The following is a 24,822-nucleotide window of genomic DNA, read 5'->3' on the forward strand; positions in this document are numbered from 1 at the left end:
TATTAGTAAAATGTCCAATCCACTTTTTGTACAAAGCCACTAATTTATCATCAGAACACAACATACTTGTAATACTAAACAAACACGCTAATTTTGATTACAACTTTATTTCCACTTGTAAATGGACTGCAGTGTTGCAACGAAACAAAAGGCTTCTGGTCTCTAACAGGCCATTTGTACCGCCAGATCACGCCTCAAAATGAACTAACTGTATCAAAATCTCCCATTCAGTATAGCATTGCACAATTCAAAAACACTTAAAGATCACAAATAAAATGTTAAAGCAAAGAAATCTTGCACATGCAAGGAACAAAAGCTGATTGGAAACAGCAGAGTATAAAATAAATCAGACCTTCAAACAAAACAGATAAACAGTGTAACTTTTTTGAATCTCCAACTGACAGACCCTTGGAACAGTCTGTAAAATAATTTTACGTTAAACTTCGATTTGTTGAAATCCTTCACTGTAAAATTCACTTGTACGCTCTGAATTCAATGAACACAGGATTCTGTGTGAGCAGCAGCCATTTACAACTCCATCAGGGCTCTGATGTCATCAATGCGTGACGTCGTCTTCTCTGCATTCTTCTTACCGAAGGCCTTCTCCACCAGGTCCTGCTTCTGCCTCTGGATCTGCACCATCTTCTCCTCCACCGAGTCCTTCACAATGAACTGGACACACAGTGAATAGAAAATCTTTTAACAATTTATCAACTCCTGTTCCACTCTGGGAACAAAACACATGGTTTGAGCACCACTACCAGGTGGTTACCGTGTCAACTTTTTTCTTTGGACCTAATCAAAAAAGTAACAAACCTTTCAAACTTCTCCTTGCATTTCAGTAACCAGGATAGCCAAGAGTTTTACCTTTACTTAGATTTTTGAGTTTTAGTAGTTTATGCCTCAGTGTTTCACCTTCCATTTTCAAACCATACACAGTAGTATACTTATTATTCTTGTGTATGATACTTTAACCGTACATGTACAGGGGCTTTGCTGATATTACATGTTCTTTTTTAGATGTTAAAGGTAGGGTAAGTGATTTGCAAATGGGTCTATATTCTGATAGTAATCATTGCTATAGAGTGTTTGTTCAGTAAAAGGAGTCTCCCATATTTCTCCAGCTCTTTATTAAACAGAAGATGCATTTTCAGTGCTCTCTCCTAATTGGCATGTTGTCACCTACCTGAAAATGTATTCTCTTTACTTAAGAGCTGGAGAGACCCCTGTGACCGAACAAAAGCTCTGTAGCAATGATTACTATCAGTATAGTACTTTAACCTTTTCAACAAAAAATTAAAAATCCCCAAAAATATCACTTACCCTACCTTCAACTTTATAAAGCACTTTTTAATTATGTTTTGATAAATGGCATATAAGTAAATAAATTAAGTTTATTATAAAATCTTATTAGGCATTAGGAAATGAACTAGATCAATACAATGCAACCACCTAGTTAACTCTGGCCCAGACTTTTAGAAGGAGCACTGAGTGCACTGAGAGCTGAGTGGTTAGTGAGACCGCCTAGGGAGCCAGAGGCCCTGGTTGCCCCAGGTTCGATTCCAGGCCAGGCCAGCATATGTGTCGATGAAATGAAATTTGTCCCTGAGCAAGACTCTTAACCCCTAATTGCTCACAGGTTCTCATTGGAAACAAGACCGCAAGGACTTTCATGAACGACCTGTTAAAAGGAATTATCCTTACTCACTGCAGGCCACATGGATTAAAGCAAAATAAAATCTCATGAGTGAAAATGATTGCATGACCAAGTCCTAATATGAGATCTTTGTGAAACATTGTGAAAGGAGCCCCCTCCCCCACAAGCACCGTTTCCTGAATAATTAATGTCAAATTATGTTTTAGTAATATTGTTCCTGCTTTTCTACATACTGCCAAACAGGTGAAGAAATCACAGATTGGGGCTTTAACCTTTGCTTTCATGAAATATCCCAGACTTAAGATTTAATGGAAGCGATTCTGAGCATCTTGCTAGTTTGTCACGGAGGCCGTGGGTTCAAATCCACTGCGGTGCATCCGGCTTTGTGGAGCGCCTACACACGAACACAATTGACCCGTGTTCGGGGGAGGGAAGCCGGGGAGGTTGATAATTGGCACTGCACGTAATCCTACTGGCTGGGGCGGCACCTGTCAGCAGGGAGTGTTGGACAGGAGGAGTAGGACATACTGGTAGGCCTGTCACAATTTTTACATAATCGTCTAATCGCAATTATTTCTGCATAATCGTCATAATCAATTCCATGTTAAATAGTCATATATTTTTTTTCAATTGCAAAAATAGTGGAAATAGACGATCTATAAGCGCGATGCGTTTTGAGCTTATAGCTCGGCTATTTCCACTATTACTGTTTATTTTTAAGTATAAAGTAATTAAATATGTGTTATTTGTCATATCTGCCCTGTGCAACTTTTGTTTACGAAAGCTAAAAGCCAAACAGAAATGTAATTTTTATTCATAATGTTCCATTAATTTTCAACGACAGAAACAATTAAATCGTTAATCGCAATTATTTGAGTGTTAATTAATCGTCAACTTAAATTCGTAATCTTGACAGCCCCTACATACTGGCTTCTATGGAATCCAAATTACTGAAATCAGTCGTGGCGACTGAGGCCACGTTTAGACAACAATGGTCTCTAGAGGGAGATTTCCACTCTGGAAGGGGTTTTCACTTTTTTGCGGTTTCAACCCCCGATACCGCTGTTGTCATCTAAACAGGGCCTGAGAACTTTAATCCATGAGGCCACAGTGCTCAGACATCAGAAGTTGTAATCATCCACTCGTTTCTGACCTTGGTGACCACCACCTTCCTCTTCTGGCCAAGGCGGTGGCAGCGGTCAATACACTGTTCCTCAGCTGCAGGATTCCATGCCTAGCACACCACACACACACACACAGTTTTTAAAACAAAAAGGCACAGTGTTCCACTTGTCAGGTCTAGTGGTATGAGCCTAAACAAACCCTAGCAGATACAGCAAGCAAGCAAGCAGGCCTGTTTGTTCGCTCAGTGTTCAGGATTTAAAACAAAGCGATTACAAGAAGAGGATGACTAATAGTCCATGTATGGCATACGAATAAGCTATCCAAACTTATAGGGTTGGGACAATAACCTTGGTTATGTGATGCAATGCATTGTTAGCTTGTAGATCCGTTTTTTTTTGTGGCAAGTGACACACATTTATACTCGGTACAACCGAGTATAAATTTGGCTTCAGGGTGTGCCGATACTACAACCGAGTATACATTTGGCTTCAGGGTGTGCCTATCCTACTGAAGGAGTTGGGATTTGTGCCAGTCAAAGAAGTGTTGCCTGAGAGGTTCCACTCAGGGGGATAAAGTCCCTTCCGAAGCCTTGCAATCTTATATTTGTATCACACACACACACATACAAAAAAAGATGTGTTGCCTTCATGGCACAACAAGCCTGTACAATTGTAGGGGAAACACTGATATCTATAGCTCAACATTTATAATACTAGAATTGTCAATTTTATTTGAAACAATATATAATTTGCCGCCCATCTAATTATCCGGCTTCAGAGAACTCACTGGATCCATGAGAAAGACGTGAGATGCGGCAGTTAAGTTAAGCCCCACCCCTCCGGCTTTGAGAGACAGCAACATGATGACAGGGCTGTCGGGGGCGGGGTTCTGGAAATCCTGGATGACCTGGGCGCGTTTCTTTTGGCTCATGCTGCCATCCAGACGAACAAAGCTGAAGCCTTGCTCCCTGGGAAAGAGACAAGAGAGGTACAGTCACGTACACAGTCATAGTGTAGTGGTTAATGTGCTCGCCTCTGATCCAACATGCCTCTTGCTGGTCTAAGTTTAAGTCATGCCACAAGACTTTCCAGTCAGCTTCCCTTCAACCCATTGGCTAACACTTGAATTGTTCAATATTTCTGGGGGCCATGGGCACTTCCTCTTTCCTGCATGTGTCATCGTTTACAACTTGAGATGCGAGAATGGTGGAGTTGAAGTCGAGTTGACAGAAGATGTCTATGAAATGAATGATATGCGAGAATGGTGTCTCAATAATTTGGGGAAGAGGAAGTGGCAGAACTAAACTTCATCCCACAAAATTGGCAATTGGCAAAATTACTCACAGAGGCTAATCATCTGCAAAAAAATTAAGTAAATGATTAGCTGATGGAGATTGTCCTCCCTTCAGTCAGGAACACTCGCATCATTATACATCAACCATTAGGGCTGTCAAAAAAAATCGATTCATGAATAAATCGCGATTCTTAATGCCACGATTTTAAAAATCGATTCAAAATATTAAAATCGATTTTTTTAATTTTTTTTTAAAATGTTTTTTTAATTTTTTTAATTTTTTTTTTTTTTTTTTATAAAATCGCAATAAATCGCAGAATCGAATATCAATTAATCGCAGAATCGCAATTTTAATCGAATCGGCACCCTAGAAAATCGCAATAAATCGCAGAATCGCAATTTTAATCGAATCGGCACCCTAGAAAATCGCAATAAATCGCAGAATCGAATCGAATATCAATTAATCGCAGAATCGCAATTTTAATCGAATCGGCACCCTAGGAATCGATTTTGAATCGAATCGTGAGGTAAGTGAATCGTGACACCCCTATCAACCATGTATTGTAACAAATTAAATATATAATAATTATATTTATTTTAATTTGGTCCCCACTTTTGCCTCTGTAAATTTGCACATACGTGAAATCTGACCTCTGCATTTACCCATCCTATAACTACTAGGAGCGGTGAGAGCTATTATTACAGCACTCGGGGAGCAATTAGGGGTCAAGTGTCTTGCTCAGGGACAACTCGACACATAGACCAGGGCCGGGACACGAACCGGGGACCTTGTTTCCAAGGCGGCCTCTCTACCCTCTTATCTACGGCCTGCCCATATATACAATAGTTATACTTGGCACTGATGGCTCCGCACTTAAGATGCTTCCTGAATTAGCCAAGCAGCATGCTAAGCCAAATCAGGGAGTGTAATGCATAAACCTTCCAAGACCAAAGCAAGATACTGAATTATATACATAATTTTTTAACAAAATCTGATTTCGCACAGTTTTGAGTGTGCAGAGCTTTATTTGGTTCATTTGGTTTCCTTTTTGGTTCCAGCACCTCACCCAAGTCTACTGGCAGATGAGCAGTGGGTTTTTCTAAAATGACACAAATGCTTTCCGGTTTTAACGGGTTGTTAAACGCGACACGTCTCGCAGGATGGATAAAAGAGGTATACATGGATAACTTGTCTGTGCAATGGTCTGCGTGATGTGGGACCCTGCTTCTCGTGGATGATAGGCACTCCCGACATTAACTCCAAGCCTCGTCAAGAGGGCGACTCCGATCCTGGCTGCTCCTGTTATCAATATTGTTTGCACTATGTTCATGTGCTCTTTGCTTTTCTCATGCTTATCAAAATTAATTCTTTGTCCCTGTATAAAAGGCGCTGCTTTTATCCGCCAGATTGGGATGTTCACGGCATATTTTGCACCACATCACGGTGCGTTCATCATCGGTGACGAGTGCATGTAACGCAGCCAGCAGCTTGCTGTGTGCGACTGGCTGTGTCAGGATTCGAGGCCACACTCACACATGTGCAGCATGCGTCCCCTCCCCCTCCGCCCATGGGTGTGTATGGGGCGGACGTGTGCGTCACCGTGAATGTGTGAGTGTGGCTTCAGGAAGTAAATTCCTGTCCCAGTGGTCCCAGCTGTTGGTACGCAAGAGCGCCTCCCTTCGTCTGATGTGCATGCATTTTGACGACGCATGCGCACTTGCGCACCCCTGGTTAAATGTGCCTGTGTTACCTAAGTGGGGTCTCCAGTATGTTGAGGAAGCGTGTGAACTGAGAGACAACCAGACATTTGATGGTGCAGTCCTCATTCCGCAGACGGAGTAGATTAGCCATCAGAGCGTCCACCTGTTCACACACCCACACACACAATGAACAACAAGGAGGAAGGATATATTAACATATAAACAGGGGTGCACATAACTTTTTAGGTCTGGTACGCAGAAGAGCACCTGGACATGTGACTTGGTGCGCATGGCGCCCGTCCCGTTTTGTCAACGGGGGGGGGGGGGGGGGGGTTCAGCCCGGACAGTTTTGTCAACGGGGGGGGGGGGGGGGGGGGGGGGGTTCAGCACGGTGCCCACCGGACAGTTTTGTCAACGGGGCTCTGCTTCTAAATTCCGCCGATTTTCGCCGTTTCTTTAAGGACGCTCTGCTTCTAAATTCCGCCGATTTTCGCCGTTTCTTTTTCTCACGCTGTTAGATAAAGCCCCCAAGGTTGGTGCCCTGTGCTGCTGCGCTGATTTTATCCGCCAGATTGGGACGTTCACGGCACGGTGCGTTCATCATCGGTGACGAGTGCCTCTAACAGCCGCTGTTGGCTGCGTGCATGCAGCGAGGCAATGCGAGGCGATGCGAGGCAACGCGAGTCATATCTCTACCCCTGTGCCTAATGGCTGTACATGGGCCGACGGGTGCTTAGAGTGATTGTGTGAGTGTGGCTTCAGGAAGTAAATTCCTAGCCTCGATCTCCAGGCTTTTATTTTTTATTTTTGCTAAAAAATAAAAGCTTGGAAATTCCTCTCCCAGCTGTTGGTGCGCAAAAGCGCCTCGCGTCGCCTGATGTGGTGCGCATTTTTTATTTTGGGTGCGCATGCGCACCTGTGCACCAGTTATGTGCACCCCTGCATATAAACCCTCTAGGCTTAGTAAACTGGACCAGACACATTACAATGCGACGCATTGTGAGCTTGTAGATCAGCAAAATTACCCCCAAACCCCCCCAGTTGTTCAAAAATTACGACTTTATTTGTTTCAGCGATTTTGTTTTAGATTTTTGATCATTTTAATAGATTTGAATTAAAATAGGATTTTATTATGAGAAAGCTGACAGCTCTAGCTCTCACAGAGGTGTCTTTGTGTGTACCTTTGAACTTGTCCTCCACTTCTCAGATCGCATCTCGTCTTTCTCCTCCAACTCCTCTGGTGGAACCTCCACCAGTTGGTTGGTCTTAATGTCACTTCGACAGAGAGGACAACGTGCCCTGTCCTATACCCACGTGCACACGCATGACAATGGAAAACAAAGAGGGTAATTGTTACTGACAGAAAAGAGCATTTTCAATTCGACTAAATCCACATGGCACACGGAGTGACCTACAAAACAAAAACAAGAATACCGTTTAAGCCAATGGTTCTCAAAGTGGGGTCCGGGGGCCCCCAGCAAAATGTGTAAATACAGCGTCAAAATCATTTAAACCACTTTATCCATATTTTATACGTTTGCCTATTCAAAAATAGCAGATATACAAGCTCACAGCGTGTCACTTCATGCTGTGCTGCGAGCTTGTACACACATCTTTCACATCTGCTATTTTTTTTTAAATCTTGAAAGTATTAAAACATTTTTTTTTACACAAATCTTCTCCTCTGGGGGGCCCTGGCGCAAAACATTTTCAGATGGGGGTACGCGGCCGCTTACGAATTAACTTGGGGGTCCATGACGTGAAAAAGTTTGAGAACCACTGGTTTAAGCGTCTATGACGACCTTCTCTCCGACGTGCCCACGTACCTGTTCAGCGCTGATGACCCGGGCGATGCAGGCGCGGCAGTAGACATGGGCGCAGTGCGTGATGACGGGCAGATGCACCGACTCCAGGCACACGGAACACTCCTCGTCACAGCCGCTGGCCAGCACCAACCTCAGCTTCTGTATCAGACGCTCTCGTAGCTCAGACGGCGTGGCAGACGAACCTGGACGGAGGGAGGGATGCACGGTTAACACGGAATAACTGTAATGTACACCGCAACTTCTATTTTCACAGTTCCCACCAGGACACTCTCATCAAAATATAAACTATTTATTGCAACAATGTTACACCGCTGTTTGTTGTTCGTTTTTTGGCAGAGCAGCTCTTCTCCCACAATGCTCCAGAGCAAAATCTGCGTAAGCATGATGACGCAAACTGAGACTCTGTGATCGTCTGACAACCTGAGACTAGGGACGTTGTGAGAATGAGGATGATGTACATATGTTCAGCTGCCATTTTGCGAACATGTCACAGAAACCACAGGAGCTTTGAAAGGAGATGTGTTACGTGTGGTATCCACAGAGACCATGCAGCATGACTATGAAGAGTTTATGGAGATCTGTGGTATCTGTATGCAGGACAGGTGCATGTGCCATTTACAACTTTGTAATCGGCAACACAAGAAACCAGGAACTAACAACAACAACGGACTAATGAACAAAAATATCCTGTCATTACCCAGGTCTTTGAGTATTTTGGCCACCAGAGCAGGGTGGCAGCAGTGCTGTCGAAGCCTCATCAGGATAGCCAGCACATCAGCATAGTTCCTCATCACGGTACCCTCAGCCACGTATCTACACACACACACACACACACACACAGTTGTTTTCCAGATTCCTAATTTAAGAACCTCATAACAACAAGGTGTTTAGTGAAATGGTATACCTGATACAACATTAACCTACTCTGTAGAAAATAACTATTTTTGCAAAGTTGACACGCATTCAACACACCCGTACACGTACCTGTTAAGGGTGGTCTTTCCCTCATTGCGTGCCGTCTCATACTCGTTTCTCTCCTGAGGGGTCATTTCAACCTGCTCCACACACACCGTCTTTTCAGGCAGAGACACCAGGGGGTGCCCATTCACCGTGCTGGACTTGGTTCTCCTCAGGGTGATGCACTTCACCAGGGTCTGGAGGTTCCTGCAGAGAGCATCCAGGTTAAAAGGCATTAATAAGATGTCTCGGCATCATCATCTAATTTTCAGTATCATCCGACTGTGGTGATCTTTTCTTGCACTGTTTCATTGCACCACAGTGCCTTATTGTCAAAATGTCTGTTAGTATATGTATTATTTATTTATTTATGCGTATTGTGGTAGGGTTGGGTCATTAAAAAGTATTTAAAATTATATTCATATCAGTACCGTATAACTCATTGCATCATAATGCAATGCAAACATAGAGACAGCAGATCTAGGCTTCTGTGGAAGCTCCTTCCAAATCTCAGTAAAGTGAAAGTTGTTGAGTTATGTTTTTCCCCTTAGTATGTTCTTTACTCTACATACTGTAGTGGGGTGAGATCAATAAAGTGCTGTCTATCTAGTCATATATTCAAATTAATTTAATATATTTGCACTAATAAATGCACATTTAGTAGCATAACATAATTGGCGGTAATATGATAGGAGATCATTGCAAACTCAAAATCATCTTCTGACGATTTAGATTGCTATTTCCTGGTAATACTTTATATCCCAGTAATATTTTGGTCACTGTTATATGTCCCTGCCGGGATCAACGTCAACAAGGATCAACGTCAACAAGATACCAAAGTTGGATTGGTAAAATAAAGACAAAAGGCACATCCTGCCTGGAACCTTCACTCCCGTGATTCCTTCCTTAACCCATTGAAACCTGAGGCCGAATCTACAAATGTCTTCTAAATCCAAAAAAACATATGTTGCTAGATCAGTGGGTCTCAAACTTTTCATGTCAAGGTCCCCCAAAATTATAAGTGTTTGGATGCGGACCCGCATCTCAAAATATATTGTTCCAGGGAAACAATGTATATATATTTTTTGTATATATTCAAACATTTGCACAAATTTTCACGATTTTTCTAAAAATAGCAGATATACAAGCTCATACGTGCTATGGCACGTCACTTCGTGCCGCACTATGAGCTTGTAGATTAGATTAGATTTTTGAATAGCTAAAATGACACAGATGCTTTCCCGGTTTTAAAGGAGTAGTTCACCCCAAAAAATACATATTTTCTATCAATTACACACGCCTTAGCCTTGAATTCATGGAAATGTCGCATTCCTGAGCGAATAATTTGATGACCGGGTCATTGATCAATAGGAGACTCTTTGAGGTCACATTTTTGGCTTAGGAATGCGACAAAAACTAAAGAATCTCCATGAATTGAAGGCCTCATGGGGTGTGTAATTGATAGACAATAGGTCATTTTTTGGGTGAACTACTCCTTTAATGGGTTAAGATCCAGATGTTCACACAGAGAACAGAGTGGGATATCAACAAAGTCATGAAGTAACATGTAACTGTTATGTAATGTAATGTAATGTAGTGACATCCACTCACTTGAGGCCATCCCTGTTTCCCTGTGCGACAGGTCTCTGGATGACCCTATCCCACCACTCCTTCACATCAAAGGGCTTCAGACATAGGAAAGCCAGCAGCATCCACAGGTCTTTCACACTGTTCTGGATGGGCGTTCCTAGACGGATGGACACATACAGCTATGTTTAAAATGCTATTGTGTATATGCAGAGTAAAATGGTCGGTGTTAAAGCTGCAATCAGTAGGTTTGATGTCCTACCAGGGATTTGAACCCGGATCTCCTGAGTGAGACCAAATACCTACCTAACAAGATGGAATCCTAGCTTGGCCAGGGGAGATATTCCGCTTAAGAGCTTGGAGCAGTACAATTTGTCAACCAGTAGGTGGCCCTACCCAACACCAGTGTCTAAATCTCTCATCATTAAGGCAGGGAGACCACATCCAAGTCCAACTACTGCAGATGTGCTAGTTATATTGTATTAGCATACTCTACCATACAGACTTGTTAAAATAACCTTTTATTCATTAAAATAATATCTGGATTGCAACTTTAACACTAGTACTGTGTGGTTTACACTGAATGAATATGGTACATTCTGACTGACACACACCTGTTCATAAAATGGCCTGTTTCTACACACTCCCTGTTACAACCCAGTGTTCCCAGCAGGTCATGGGAAGCGATCAAGAAGAAGGAACTGTTTGTCCGCCCAGGGATTTGTCCTTCGGGGCTTATCTTGCTGGACAGCTGACAGACAAACTGACCAGATCCAGTGAGTACCGGTAAAAATACGAACACTGCTGTCATTTGTATCTTGTTCAGGGTGTTACACAGGCACAGACTATAAGCGTTTGCATTTTGCAGTTGTTATTGTGTTATGTGCTTATTGCTCATAAAACCTGGTTTGACAAATGTATTATTGTATCATTGCGGGAATTCATGATGGATGGGTGAGGTTTGTTCTCATTTCATGTAGGACAGTGGTTGGGTATTTATTACCATATTTACTAACTTTGACACTTTCCTTTGATGGGCTTAGACCTGACCGGCACTCTGACGTATGATACTGTGTGCGTATTCATCAAAATTAATTATACACCTGGCTAAAATGTGTGTGTTGCATTAGTGAAGACCTGTTTATATAGATATGTACTGTACATATGCATTCAGGGGGCAATGTTAAGTGTGTGTGTGTGTGTGTGTGTGTGTGTGTGTGTGTGTGTGTGTCTAATTGTACCAGAGAGTATCCAGCGGCGATGTGCTTTCAGCGCAAGTACAGCCTTGCTCATCTGTGCATTGGGGTTCCGTATCACATGTCCCTCATCCAACACCACCCTCAGCCAATTGATCCCATGGAGGGGACTGTTATTCTGAAAGATGTAATGACATAATAAAATCAGTTGAAAAACATATATAATAATACTGGTTAATGGAAGGGACATAGGGTGGTAGTCCTTCTGTCCTTATCACTGATCTAAAATCAACAAAAATTACAAATAATCTCATCAGAAAAAAAGTGTCAATATAATTGTCAGTTCAAATCAGTTGAACAGATGACAAAAATCATGTACAGCAGGGGTCGGCAAGTAAGCTGGGCCTCGGGCCAATTAGAATGGCCAATATCTAATACTGTAGCCATTAGATGGTGGGCCAGAACATAATCAATGGCTAATTTAAGAACTGGAACTTGTGACAGTCCATCTTATAACATTAACGACGATATTGCTATAAAAGGTAAATAAAGATTTGTGTGGTGTGTAACTGCATACTGATATAACTACGAGTGTAATAAAATTGTTAGAGGTGTAGATGGAAAGGCTTGTGTAATCATTATGTGCAGGCCACATCCTTCAATGTTGCATTTAGAGGACATTTAGTTCATTAAAAAGTTTAAAAAGAACATTTTATCTGTTTTATCTGATGGAAAGGGAGTTATACTCCTTTTCCATCAGAGGCAAACAAGAGTTATTTCATAGAACGGGAGTTCAAGGTCTCTTCTTAGATACAGAGAGCGAAACAAGGCATTGTTTAAAGCAGGGTTCCCCAATAGGCGGCCCGCGGGCTATTTGCGGCCCGCGAGAGGCAACTGTGCGATTTTCAGTATGTACAACTGGCTGCTACTTTTCAAGCAGACTTATTTTGTTTCCAGAGTGCATTTTTTCCTTGTGTGACCCTCAACACAGGATTTAAGAATCCCAGGCCTAAAATAACAGTGTCAAATTGGCTCGATTAGAGAAAATATACGAATAAAAAACTAAAAAATGTAAAAGATTTCGGCGCCCGCGCACTTCGCGCGCGGGCACAATGCCCCTGGCCCTCGGCTTGGTACCCGAGACACAATTTGGCCCTTGGGGAAAAGTAATTGGGGAACCTTGGTTTAAAGCATGTGAAACAGCTGCCTGTCATTTGCTATCAACATGGATAAAAGCATTCTTAAGGTGAGTTAGTTCTCTATTTGGACATTATTACAGCCAAAATGTGAGATATTGTCAAATTACAAAATAATTAATAAAAATAACGTGTGTGTGGGGGTGGCTAATTTATGCTGTGTGCACCTCAATGAGTAACAGGTCTGTAGTTACACCTAGCTCAGAGTCCAATTAGCCAGTGTCATTAGTGTCAAAAGGATCATGTGACCAAAGTATACATTTCCCATAATGTTCCTACATACATGTGACCTGGCTTCCACTCACCCCGAAGTCAGCAGAGAGGACGTTGTAGGTGGTCAGCACGATGTCCTGAGAGGACAGAAACGTTTTGTTTCTGTTGCGGTCCGACCCGTAATACATATACACGTTGAGCTTCACGTCAGGAGCAACATGCTGCTCAAATTGGTCCTGAGCACACAGAGGGAAGGGGATTAAAAGACCTAGTGTAATGATTCTTAATAGGGTTGTCCGATATTGGCTTTTTTACCGATAACCGATATACCGATATTGTCCAACTCTTAATTACCGATACCGATGTCAACCGATACCGATATATGCGGGGATTATTGTGATTAGGGTAAGCTCAAATTTCATATCACACACACCATATACAGTAAGAACTCCTGTAACTTATTTATAAAGCAAAAAAAAAAAACGATACCGATATTTTCCCGATATCAATTTTTATGCTAATATCGGCCGATAATATCGGGAGGCCGATAATATCGGACATCCCTAATTCTTAACCTTTTTATTTTCAAGGACTTCCAAGTCTGATAGGCATCAGGCCACGGACTCCCATTTTATACAATTTTGTATCAAACAGAATGTACAAATGAATTTGGTACCATATGTACACTCTCTGAGTTACATACCCATAAGGGTACATCTGCTTCCAAACTATTTATTATTTCAATTATTCTAAGTATATTGACAAACAAAAATAAATATCTTCCTGTGTTGATGTTCGGACACATCATTCATCAACAGCTTTTTTTCATGTGACAAAACACATTGGACACAAAGCGTGAACACACCGGCCCCGTGGATGCTTGCCAGAGTTTCAGCATCTGGTCTGAAAACAGCATACTGTATACTAGGAAAATAGACCAAAGGCTGTTTTAATGAATACTCAATACTGATGTGAAATTTTTAAAGGAAGTGGGATATTAAAATCTATTCCATAGACAGGATAGATTATACAGTATACACAGTATTCACTATTCACTATGGAAGCAAGTTTTCAGAAGCACTTATAATTCATTGTATATGGGCATATCGTCATTGTCTCATTGGAAAGTATATCCAATTGAACATGACACTATCATTGTTGTTGTATATGACCAGTCAACTTTGCCCATCCCTGGCTGAGTACACACTAGTGTGTGCAAGCACACATACCAGCCAGTTACTAAGCACAGACAGAGGGCAGATGATGAGAGTGGCTCGGGCTGACAGGTCCTCTTCAGTGTCAGTGATGGAAGATTCCACACCTACAGTACACACACAAAGATGTTCATCATTAATAGTACTCTTTTTCATTTTGAAACAAAAAGCAAATAAACTGACAGAATGGTACGAAGAGTGTCAGAACCCACCAGAATTTGGAGTGGGCCTCTTCGCAGCCGTCTTGGTCTTTGAGCGTCCATCTGATGTTGATCCACTCAGCACTCGCATAAATTCTACATCCTCGTGCAATGCTGGAGCCTCTGCAAGGCAGACGTGCAGTGTTTATCAGTAAGACAATGGAAATCAGGTAGAAGGTGGTCATATTCTGTCAGTCTACAACTTTAAATGTAGCAAAGCTAAATTAAATCAACATAGATAAGGACCACTGCAGCAAAACTGCTATCACACAATACAAATCTCTGCAGATTGAAGTCTGGCCTGATGTTGGGGCTACAACAATGGCTGTGGGGTCACCTAAATCAATAGGTTTCTGCCTCTTGGAAGCATGAATGTGCACAGGCAGTCTTCTACTGTCCAAAGCTTGGCATAATAGACCGACAGTACTTGGATCAAACACATGTTCAGACAACAAACAGCTCATCAAATAAACAATCTGCAGTCACAGAATACTTTTCATAGCTTTTAATGTGCTGCAGCAGTCATTGAAATGTCATGGGGCCCTGTGTCATTTCAATGACGGCTGCGACACATTAAAAGCTGGGAGTGTGGATTGTTCCTTTGATGAGTTATATTTCTTTACCTTTCCTGGCCTTTGGCTTGGTGGCTTTACCCTTGTTCTTTTCTATAACAGGAAAGGACAGGTTAAGTATTCAGATGTAAGAAACATTCATGGAGCATGAACACAAACTTTTGAATGTCAGATAGTGATCATTGGTAACATTAATCCTTACTTTTCTGTGGCTTGGCGGATTCTTCAACTACCTCTGATGAATCGACGAACACCACATCATCCTGGGAACTGGCACTGACACACACATTGGTTTTCATTTACTTAAGCATAAATAGACATGTTTTGATCAGACATAACAGGAAAATGCAGATTACTGTAAAATAAGGTAACACAGACACATTGCCTTTACTGTTTCACATAGTCACGACACAGACACATCATGCTTTACTGCCATACATAATCACCCCCCAAAGGCCCATTCTGAGCCAGGAAAAATGCTGCCAAGTACAATACATTGGAGTAGCTGAAACAACGGTGACCACAAGAAACGCTATGGCTGGGTTCAATTCAACCCCTATAATAAAAAATAATTTAAAAAATAAAATAGGCAACACCCAATGAATAATCTTCCTACCATATTAGAAAATACATGCAGTACTTACTGGTCTGAACTGACTGCTGCTGCATCTTTCACTTCAGCGTTGTCCTGTTGATCACTGCCTCCTGCAACAGAAAACATAAATAACCACATCTGTTATTGCTTCTATACAGAACACATGTACACAAACACAGACAAACTGGCAGAAAAAAATAGTACTATACGTGATTGCTTACTCACACACGATCATTTATTCAATTCATTACGAATCAAATCTTTAAAGCACCACACTGGTGCTGTGGCATGTTTATTGTTTAGTGGATACTAATTGCTAGTGACTATTTTCCAAATCATATCATAGTGATTTTGGTTTTCGAGGAAACCATTGGAATTAGTAGAAATACAATAGGAAAATAAATCAACTTTCAAACCTTGAAAATTTGTAAACAAAAAGTAAAAAAATAAAGCCATAACAGTAAATGGTCTATGTTGTTTATGTATGATAATTTGGCCAAAGATGTGAATAGACAATTGCATGCATTGATGACAGTATGGTCCTTTAATGTTGCCTACCATCTGGTTTGTGCACCTTCTGTGGACTGGCAGATTGTGCCTCCTATATTGAAAAAACAAACCCACAGAGTCCAAACATTCAATTAAAATCAATAATGTTCTTGCATAGCTTACCACTAGTCCCATGAATCCTGATGATATCAACACAGCCATGTACAATACTTCTTCAAACGCATTTATCATCATCCATACTTACACACTTCTCTAGAGGCAGGGGCTTTCCCTTGTGGAAGTTAGTGAGGATCAGAGCAATGGTTGTCAGAGTTTTACCCTAAAACACAAAAGTTGTCAGATTAGTCGGTTTGAGGATGTGTCTGATTAAATGGTGGATGTCCAGTAATTTATCTCAAATGTTAAAGTTAAAGATTCAGCAATGATCTAGAAATGCAAGGTGTGTGTGTGTTTGTGTGTCTCGGTCTCACACATAACTCAAGAACTGTCTGACCAATTGACTTTAAACTTGCCGTGTGTATCACAAAGAGTGTGTTGTGTGGATTGAGAAGTCGGTTGGATCAGTACTTATTCAGAACCAATAATCCAGGTGTCTCTGTATCTATCTGTCCCTTTCATGCCCATATATGGAGATCTCTGTATCTGTCTGTCTGTCTTAGACTGGCCTCCAAGTACTATGATAATGGGTCCTGCATTAAGTACTCTGTCAAGGGGTTCAACAGGAATTGCTTAAACAGACGCCCTCCCAACGGGCATCGTTTCCAGCGGGCATTGGTCTAGTTATTAAAATGTACAATCAGAGCATCTTGGTGGCAGTTGTACAACATGTTCAACTGTTTGGATGTATATCTACAGTATAAGCTATGCTTTTGTGCATATGTTGGTTTGTCATACCAGTCCCATGTCATCAGCCAGTATACCCCCGCGGACCCTCTGGGGCCTTTCTCTGGTATTGAAGCATGTGATGCTGTTGTAGTAGAACTCTCCTTTCATGGACCAGAAGGGTGGCAGACCAGTGTTGTTCTCACATGCGCACATCCAGGACAACGCCTGCTTCTGGTGGGCCAACAAAGGAGTGCACACCGACTACAGATAGATAGCAGGGTAGGAAATGAAAGTGACCGACAAGCAGAAAGACAGAAAGGTGGAGAGACAGAGACAGACAGTCAGAGACAGACAGTCAGGCATAGAGAGCCTGAAAAATTATAAACAGGCATGAATCAAGAAGGTTTTATTCGTCCCTAACTTATGCAAGTACAAGTGCAAAGTGTGCCAACATTCTAACGTAATAATTGTGTTAAAGCAATAAAGAAGAAAAAGAAAATAAATAATAATATGATAACAATATACACTGATTACATATTGTCTCTGTAGGGTGCAGGTTTCAAATTCAAAAATAGCAAAAGTTTTGATACTTTTGTGTGACACTGTAGTTGAGTATCAGCATTTATTTACGAAAAACACAAAAGGTCAAAATGTGGAGATAAGAGGTTTCTGCCCGACAGCAACGATATACAATACATGTACAAAACCAGATATAATGTAAGGAAGAGTTAGGCAATCTGAAGCTATTATATGAATCCCATTTAAAATAATCCTAATTAATTATGGATTATGGTTTTGACTGCTGCTTACCACACAGGTCATGACCTACTGGTTAACTACAAACAGACTCACCTCTGCAGCTTCTTTCTCTCCATCTTTACTCTCCATCAGACCTTCAAATAGATTGTCAAAGGCATTCTTCAACTGTAAAAAAAAAAAAAAAGTAGAGTACATTACATCAGTGCATTGTCCATGCAATAAGGCATGCTAGTGGAGTAGCTACGTTATAAGTCTGTTACCAACACACAATTGACCCACATGTTAGGACACATGTTAGGACCAAATAAGCTGCAACTTCAAGCTAAATACTTCAAAGAATAGGCCAAGCAGAGTTAAAGGTCATATTGTTTACACTTGTATACAAAGTCCTGAGATCATTTTAAATTTAGAATATTTATTCTCATTAATGCTTTCGGTTAACTATATTTATTCAAAAATGTTCTTGGATTAGTATTACATCCATTTTAATAATAATGTGAAGCAATTAAATAAAATAAAGAAATTAAATAAATGATGCACTCTAGTTATAAAAAAAACTTGTGATGTAACACTGTGAAAATGCAATAATCGGAATTTTAAAAAGACGTATCTGAGAAAAAATATAATTCCCTCCTTAAGTATTGTATGAGTGTTGGAGTTTGGGGATCTTTTTGGGGATCATTGAGTTAATTAAAAAGTTTAAAAGAACATTTTATCTGGAGACAGACAGTCTCTTTTTGAACAGAAAAGAACAAGAGCTCTTTCATCTTGGATATGGAGAGAAAGATTTAATTGCTTCATAAGGCATGTGAACCCGTTTTTCTTTACACAGGACATTTTCATTCACAAGTCTAAAGAGGAGATGACAGAGCACTTAAAGAAAAATGGAGCAAGAAATAAAGCATTGAGTTCAGGCAGGCACAAAAGTCAAGCTGGGCCCAAACTCAGACACCCTCCAATCACATATGGCCACAATCATATTACGGTTCAATCTACCGTCTATTTTTAAGCAAACTGACATCCACTATTGATTGTACAATCCTAGGCCATTGCATGATAGGCAGAAAGCAGTTCACTCTAAGCTTCAGGGAACCAGGCAAACAATCATAGGTGGCTACAGTACATGAATATGTCATTTGGAAATAATATACTGTACATAATATTAAAAGATTGCTAAAGAAGTTTGCTGGGTGATTTTATTGCACTAACTCACATTTTGCATTTTCACACTTCACTGACATGGCTAAGAAATTAGATCAGAATTGAAAAATAAAACAAAAACTTTATCAAATGAAACAAGCATTGAATAAAATGTCTCAGTTTTGTCTCTGTTTCCAGGACAAATACATATATATACACGCCTATAAACTGTGGCTCAAGCACCTCCAGTGGAAATACCCATCACCTTAAAAGTACAGTACACAACCTCTATTGTGTTTCGCAGTGAATGCACAGCACTAACACAGCACACACGACTAGTCCTAAAATAGCATTTGAAACCCATAGTCAGTTGAAACCCAAACAATCATGAATGGGTTATTCACCAGTATATTTTTGTTATTGTCTCACCTCCTCTGCAGACAGTGGGATAATTACACGCGGGGGGGCACGCAGACCCCGAGCATTGGGACCCGTCGTCATTATCCCCTTACCTAAAACCACACAAAATAACAGCAATGTGTGATATTGCAATACATATTTTAAGAATAGATAGGTCTGCTGAGGGAGGCTGTGTAAAAGTGTGATTGTGTGATTGTGTGTATGTGTGTATGTGTGTATGTGTGTATGTATGTGTGTATGTGTGTGTGTGTGTGTGTGTGTGTGTGTGTGTGTGTGTGTGTGTGTGTGTGTGTGTGTGTGTGTGTGTGTGTGTACCCGTTGGTTTAGTTCCAGGTAGGTTTAGTCTGAATCCATGCCGTGCCATTCGTTCAATCACAACATCTTTGTGCTCTTCTTTCCCCCAGAAAGTTAACAGCACTGGCATATTGAAAGCGTTGTTTGTTCCCTTGTGCACCACCCTGAAAGAGCAATCACACACGCTCACAGCTCTTTAGCACAATGTCCTAATATACTTAGGAAAACGAAAACTAGAAAAGTTTGGGTCCAAAAAACAAACCCAAATAGAGACTAATACAACACTCAACTGACTTACCCCTCTATTTTTGCCAAGTTGTTGTCCATGACGTGAGCCATGGCTGCTGCCAGCTCTCGCTTGATATGTCCCACCTGGCTGCCGAACATGTTAGCCACCATCACAGCATTACGGTCATATGGATTCCGGGGTTCTCGTACAAGAGCGACCATTTCCCCTGGGTTCACCTGTCAGAGTGAGACACGAAGAACAAACTTTGAATGCAGAGGTTTGAAAGGGAAGCTGAATGAACTGGGGAAGGTTTACAGCAGAGTGGGCTACAGTCAGCTATTGTGGAACCACCGTTTTGGAGTTCAACTGATTGGTGACATGATTTGTATCTGTTACGCTGGAGTAAAATTATAACCCTTGTACTGGATGCAACCAAAGTATACTGGTCTCAGCACCGCTCCAATTAACCAAAGGACTGACTGTTGTAAAAAGAAACTTCATTGTGTTATGTATCAACCAGTCAACCAGTCTATCGACTGTCAACCAATCTATCGACTGGTCTATCGACTGGTTAAATTAACCAGTCTATCGACTGGTTGACCTGAGCACTGCCAAAATGTTCACTCAGTACTCACCACTCCAGTATAATATCTGATGCCAACCACGGTGCCCTGCATCTGACCAAACTGTACACTGCCATCTGCATCTGGCTCCTCCTCAGACAGTGCAGCAGTTATAGCCTGGGAGAGGGTCTCTGTAGCCGCATGCCGGTCGGTGTAGATGTCCACATTATATAAACTGTCCCTGTCAAACTGCCATCTGCGAGAAGTCATTATGTCTGGCACACACAAAAAAAACGGAGACAAAGACAGAAAGGAAGGAAAAAAACAGCAATCAGAGCTGTGCAGTAAACGTCATCGGTGAACTGGTATGAAACCAAGTAAACTGTTAAGTGTTAATTATCAAAGAATCAAAGATACAGTTTTGGGTTAGGCTAATTGCTCATTTATTTATTGTGTGTGTGTGTGTGTGTGTGTGTGTGTGTGTGTGTGTGTGTGTGTGTGTGTGTGTGTGTGTGTGTGTGTGTGGGGGGGGGGGGGTACTGTAGCTTAAAACACTGAATCACAATTTTAACAAACAGCTTCCTTGTCCATCAAAATGTTTGCTGTGAAAAGGGTATATTGCAGCAGAGCAGTAACCTATGAAAACTGTAAAAACACAGTAAACTAGTACCACTAATAATAACTAAGAAATAAGCTCTCAGTCTCAAACTTGTGTTATTACAGTCAGATAACCATAGCCAACTACGTGCTTTTAGGCAAAATGTTTTGCCTCTTTTCAAATTACTAACCTATATTATGTTCAATTCCATTCTGCCAAAGTATTGCACCACTGTATTGTATTAATTCATTGTCTGTACTCTCCATACCATTTCAACATATAGTAGTCAGCAGTCCATACCTGACTTATGCTTCGTCGTGTACAACTTACCCAAAGGAACTGAACTGTCTCTATTATGTACTGTAGCACTTTGAGGTTTGTTTCAAATGTAAAGTGCAATAAAAATAAAATGTATTATTATTATTATGTAAAACCGTTAGCTTGTTTGTATATCAGTTATTTGAGGCAAGCGACATTATCCTGGTGTGAACTTGTTACACAGCTGCAGTAAATTTAAGTCAACCACTTACCCCCTATTGTTATCAGTGGTGGATAAAGTACTTAATTGTTTTAACTGAAGTAAGTAAAAGTATCAATACGGTATGTAGAAATACTCCGTTGCACTTTCCACCACTGATTGTAGTAAACCACGACCTAGCCTGGTCCAGAGCGTAACGCTGCTCTGCTCATAGACCGAACATTCCACTGGCGTGCGAGGTCTCATTCTACAGTAGAGAATAAAAACAAAACTACTTCGCTACTCACCGAAACAAAGGTTGTTTGGTGTTGTTGAAAGTCTATTCTCCAGGGTGGGATAGCCTCTCAGCACCCCACCTTCTCTGTACAATACACTTTTTGGGCAGAAAATAAAATGTGTCCGCCAGACGGAAATTATTTATACTTACTCCACTGCCCTGCGCTCTCTACAGATCTGGTCAATATAAATGACCATTGCCCGTTGCTATGTGATGCAATTACTATTTCGTTCACATGGGTGGCGTAATTGTTTTAGTAATACGATTATAAAAATACAAAAATAGCATTTATTCCAGCAGAAAACGGGTATGTGTTAACGTAAACGTTATGTACTCCTTTATTTGGGCAGTAATTTTGTTTCTATCAGAATGCGATTTCCCACGTGATTTAATCTCGTGCACCCCTCATTGCACAATATTTATTTTTGTAAATAAGTGAATAGGCTCACTTACGGTCTTAGTAGCGAGCTATGGTTGACTTGACTCAGTCAGCTGCTCTACAAACTCCAGTACCACTGCCACTTCCAGTCAGAGGAGAGTTAGCTGTTTTGCTAATAGCCAAGATTACCCGCCTTCTATGCCTTCTCCTCCCAGCTGAGTTCTGACCAATGAGCGCAAAGAGCAACTCGGTTTCCTTCACGGTCATTGGTCAGAAACCTTACACTGTCTTTATTTCTTTCAACGACTTTCCGTTTCCGCCCTGTCTTGGTTTTCGTCTCCTCAGTTCAAGAAAAAGAGAGAAAAACTCAACAAAAAAACATAGTGGGGGATGTCAGAAGATTGAACCATAGAGAGACTAACAGTAGTGGAAAAAGTACTTCAAATGTATAAAAATATTTTGGAAATAGCAGATCACAATAAGTCGCATTGCATAGACCAATTATTTGTTTACTAACATTTAGACTGGACGCACAGGTGATTGTTTCACGCAATCAATTTCCAACCTGTTGTTTCGGGGTGCGCTGGTTTCAGCACACGCACACCCCAACCCCCTCTTGTGTGTTGGCTAGTGAGGCGCGTCCTAGCGAGAGCTGATAGAATGGGTTTCATTGCGCGCATACTGGTTGCACGCATACTGGTTCTCATCAGTGTGACGTCGTCGTGAGCTTGTAGATCGGCTATTTTCAAATGGCCGAAATGGCTAGGGCTGAAGTGGGTAATGTATGTTTTGTAAAGTTTCCAAATAAATGTAGTGGAGTAAAAGTATAATATTTGGATCCGAGATGTAGTGGAGTAGAAGTAAAAGTATTGGAAATTAAAGTGAAGTACAAATACCTCAAAATTGTACTTCTAACAGTAAGTAAATGTGGATCCACCACAGGGAACTAATTTGACACAAGACAGTTTAGTATCACAAGTGTGGCATTTTGTGGAATGTGAAATGTGAATGTGATGATGGGCAAAGCGAGACTTTTCTGAATCTCTGATAAATGAAAATGAGTTAATTACTTGCATGTTATTGACATCTACTGGTGAGATGGAGGTAGTGCAGTCAAATGTTGCAGATGGGAGATTCTCTTGGAAGAGTCTTGGAAGTGATGCACTGCATAATACTAGACTTACATTTAGTCCAATGAAATGCGCTTTACAAATAAAGATTAATTTGATTTGATTTGTGATTGACTGGTTGATGGGGCATGAGAGGGATTTTTGCGATCATATAAATGTTACAGGGAGTATGCAATGCATATGATATGTGTGATGGGGACAAAATGTAAAGAACATGTATAATAATACATTAAGTACCTCCTTTAAGCAACCTAACATTAAGCAGGTTAAGCTTAGATAGCTAAGATAGTTATCAACCTGCTGGTTTCAAATCAGTGTTCTTACTAGTTTGAAACTACACTGTAGTGATTGTAGCCCACCAAGTGATTGTAGCCCTCCAACCTACTGGTTTCAAACCAGTGTTTGAACTGCATCCCTAGTTGGTCCCAGGAGTTGGTCTTTGTATCAAACACACTAATGTTGTTGTTGGGGGCAGACAGCGATGGCTGTCTGCCCCCAAATAATAAATCAAATGAGCCAGAGCTAAAACAAATGAGTGTATCAAATAAACAAGATCCAATAAAACAAGAGCTCGTACAACTAATTGACAACAAGTAGGCAAGGCTAAGAGGAAGGGGTCAGGGTAGTGTTTCCTGAAGAGGTGTGTTTTCAGCCTGCGGCGAAAGATGGGCAGTGACTCTGCTGTCCTGACATCAGTGGGGAGTTCATTCCACCACTGTGGGCCAGAACAGAGAAAAGCTGTGACCGTGTAGATCGGCCAGAAGGACCACTGAGTGACGAGGCAACCAGTCGCCCGAGGCGGCAGACCAAAGTGGTCGGGCAGGGGTGTAAAGCCTCAACCATAGCCTGGAGGTAAGAAGGAGCTGTTCCTTTCACTGCCCTGTAGGCTAGCACCAGGGTCTTAAACTGGATGGGAGCCGCTACGGGGAGCCAGTGTAGAGAACGGAGGACAGTATGTAATGATGACAGGGAACCCAGGCAACTAAACAAACACATTAACATATGTGTGTGTGTACTTGTACTCTACTAGTGAGGGAGAAATGTCCCCACAAGTATAGTAGAATTTGAGAAGTAGACATTGTTTGGACAATGGTCCTCACAAGGACTCAAAAAATATTTTATGCCTGATTTATACTTAATTGCACACCAGTGTCACACACCAAAAACAGGCGACTTACAAGCTTACAATAAATCACACAGTGTAGATCACTTGTAGATCTGCTATTTTTGATTTGTGACACCAACACCAGCGCGCCATTAAGTATAACTCAGACTTCCAGGTTTGGGTTAAAAATGAAAAAGAAAAGAAAATGCCATTTAGAAAATTGCCATCCTAAAATATAGATATTCTTCCAAATATAGTAATAAAACGTCTGTCTGTCTGTCTGTCTCTCTGTGTGTGTGTGTGTGTGTGTGTGTGTGTGTGTTGTGTTACAATATACCGATATCCCCATCCATACAGGTGCAGCTATCTTGCAGTCCCAACTGATGAGCCATGGTCTGTAGGAACCATATGGGAAAAAGGGTAGAATGCCAGACAAAATACTCAACAAGTACAGACAGCTGACTGAACCCCACTGACCGCCAACCTGCCATGACCCCCCCCCCCCCAGTAGTTAAATTAAGTCACTTTAGAATTCATCAGGTGGTCACAGAGACTAACATTCTCTAGTGACAGATAGGCCTACTGAGATCATGAAGAGTTAATGATTAGGCATATATTTCTATGGCAGGACAGTATGTAATGATGACAGGGAACCCAGGCAACTAACCAAACACATTAACATATATGTGTGTGTGTGTGTACTTGTACTCTAATAGTGAGGGCCAAATGTCCCCACAAGTATAGTAGAATTTGAGAAGTACACATTGTTTGGACAATGGTCCT

At 41.2% G+C, this 24,822-nt stretch overlaps 1 protein-coding gene across 2 annotated transcripts; it reads right to left on the minus strand.

Moving 5' to 3' along the window:
* Nucleotides 1-59: 59 nt before the first annotated feature.
* Nucleotides 60-21,997, minus strand: hltf (helicase-like transcription factor). Of its 2 annotated transcripts, XM_084043955.1 has the most exons (26): nt 21,879-21,942; nt 21,436-21,521; nt 20,145-20,347; nt 19,579-19,745; nt 19,302-19,444; nt 18,996-19,078; nt 17,520-17,591; nt 16,737-16,928; nt 16,087-16,161; nt 15,891-15,933; nt 15,382-15,442; nt 14,940-15,013; nt 14,789-14,830; nt 14,178-14,288; nt 13,981-14,072; nt 12,844-12,987; nt 11,388-11,520; nt 10,171-10,306; nt 8,587-8,766; nt 8,300-8,415; nt 7,603-7,784; nt 6,958-7,080; nt 5,827-5,939; nt 3,569-3,749; nt 2,811-2,891; nt 60-672 (listed from the first exon to the last, which is right to left on the minus strand). In XM_084043955.1, the coding sequence occupies exons 3-26, from the start codon at nt 20,340-20,342 to the stop codon at nt 529-531; spliced, it is 2,886 nt and encodes a 961-aa protein (XP_083900081.1). In that variant the 5' UTR covers nt 20,343-20,347; nt 21,436-21,521; nt 21,879-21,942; the 3' UTR covers nt 60-528. The 2 variants fall into 2 exon arrangements, with proteins under 2 accessions (XP_083900081.1, XP_083900080.1); XM_084043954.1 differs by lacking the exon at nt 21,436-21,521 and having other exon boundaries at nt 21,879-21,997.
* Nucleotides 21,998-24,822: the final 2,825 nt, after the last annotated feature.

The sequence above is a fragment of the Gymnoscopelus microlampas genome (assembly GCF_963454915.1).
Source record: "Gymnoscopelus microlampas genome assembly, chromosome: 20".
NCBI lineage: Eukaryota > Metazoa > Chordata > Actinopteri > Myctophiformes > Myctophidae > Gymnoscopelus > Gymnoscopelus microlampas.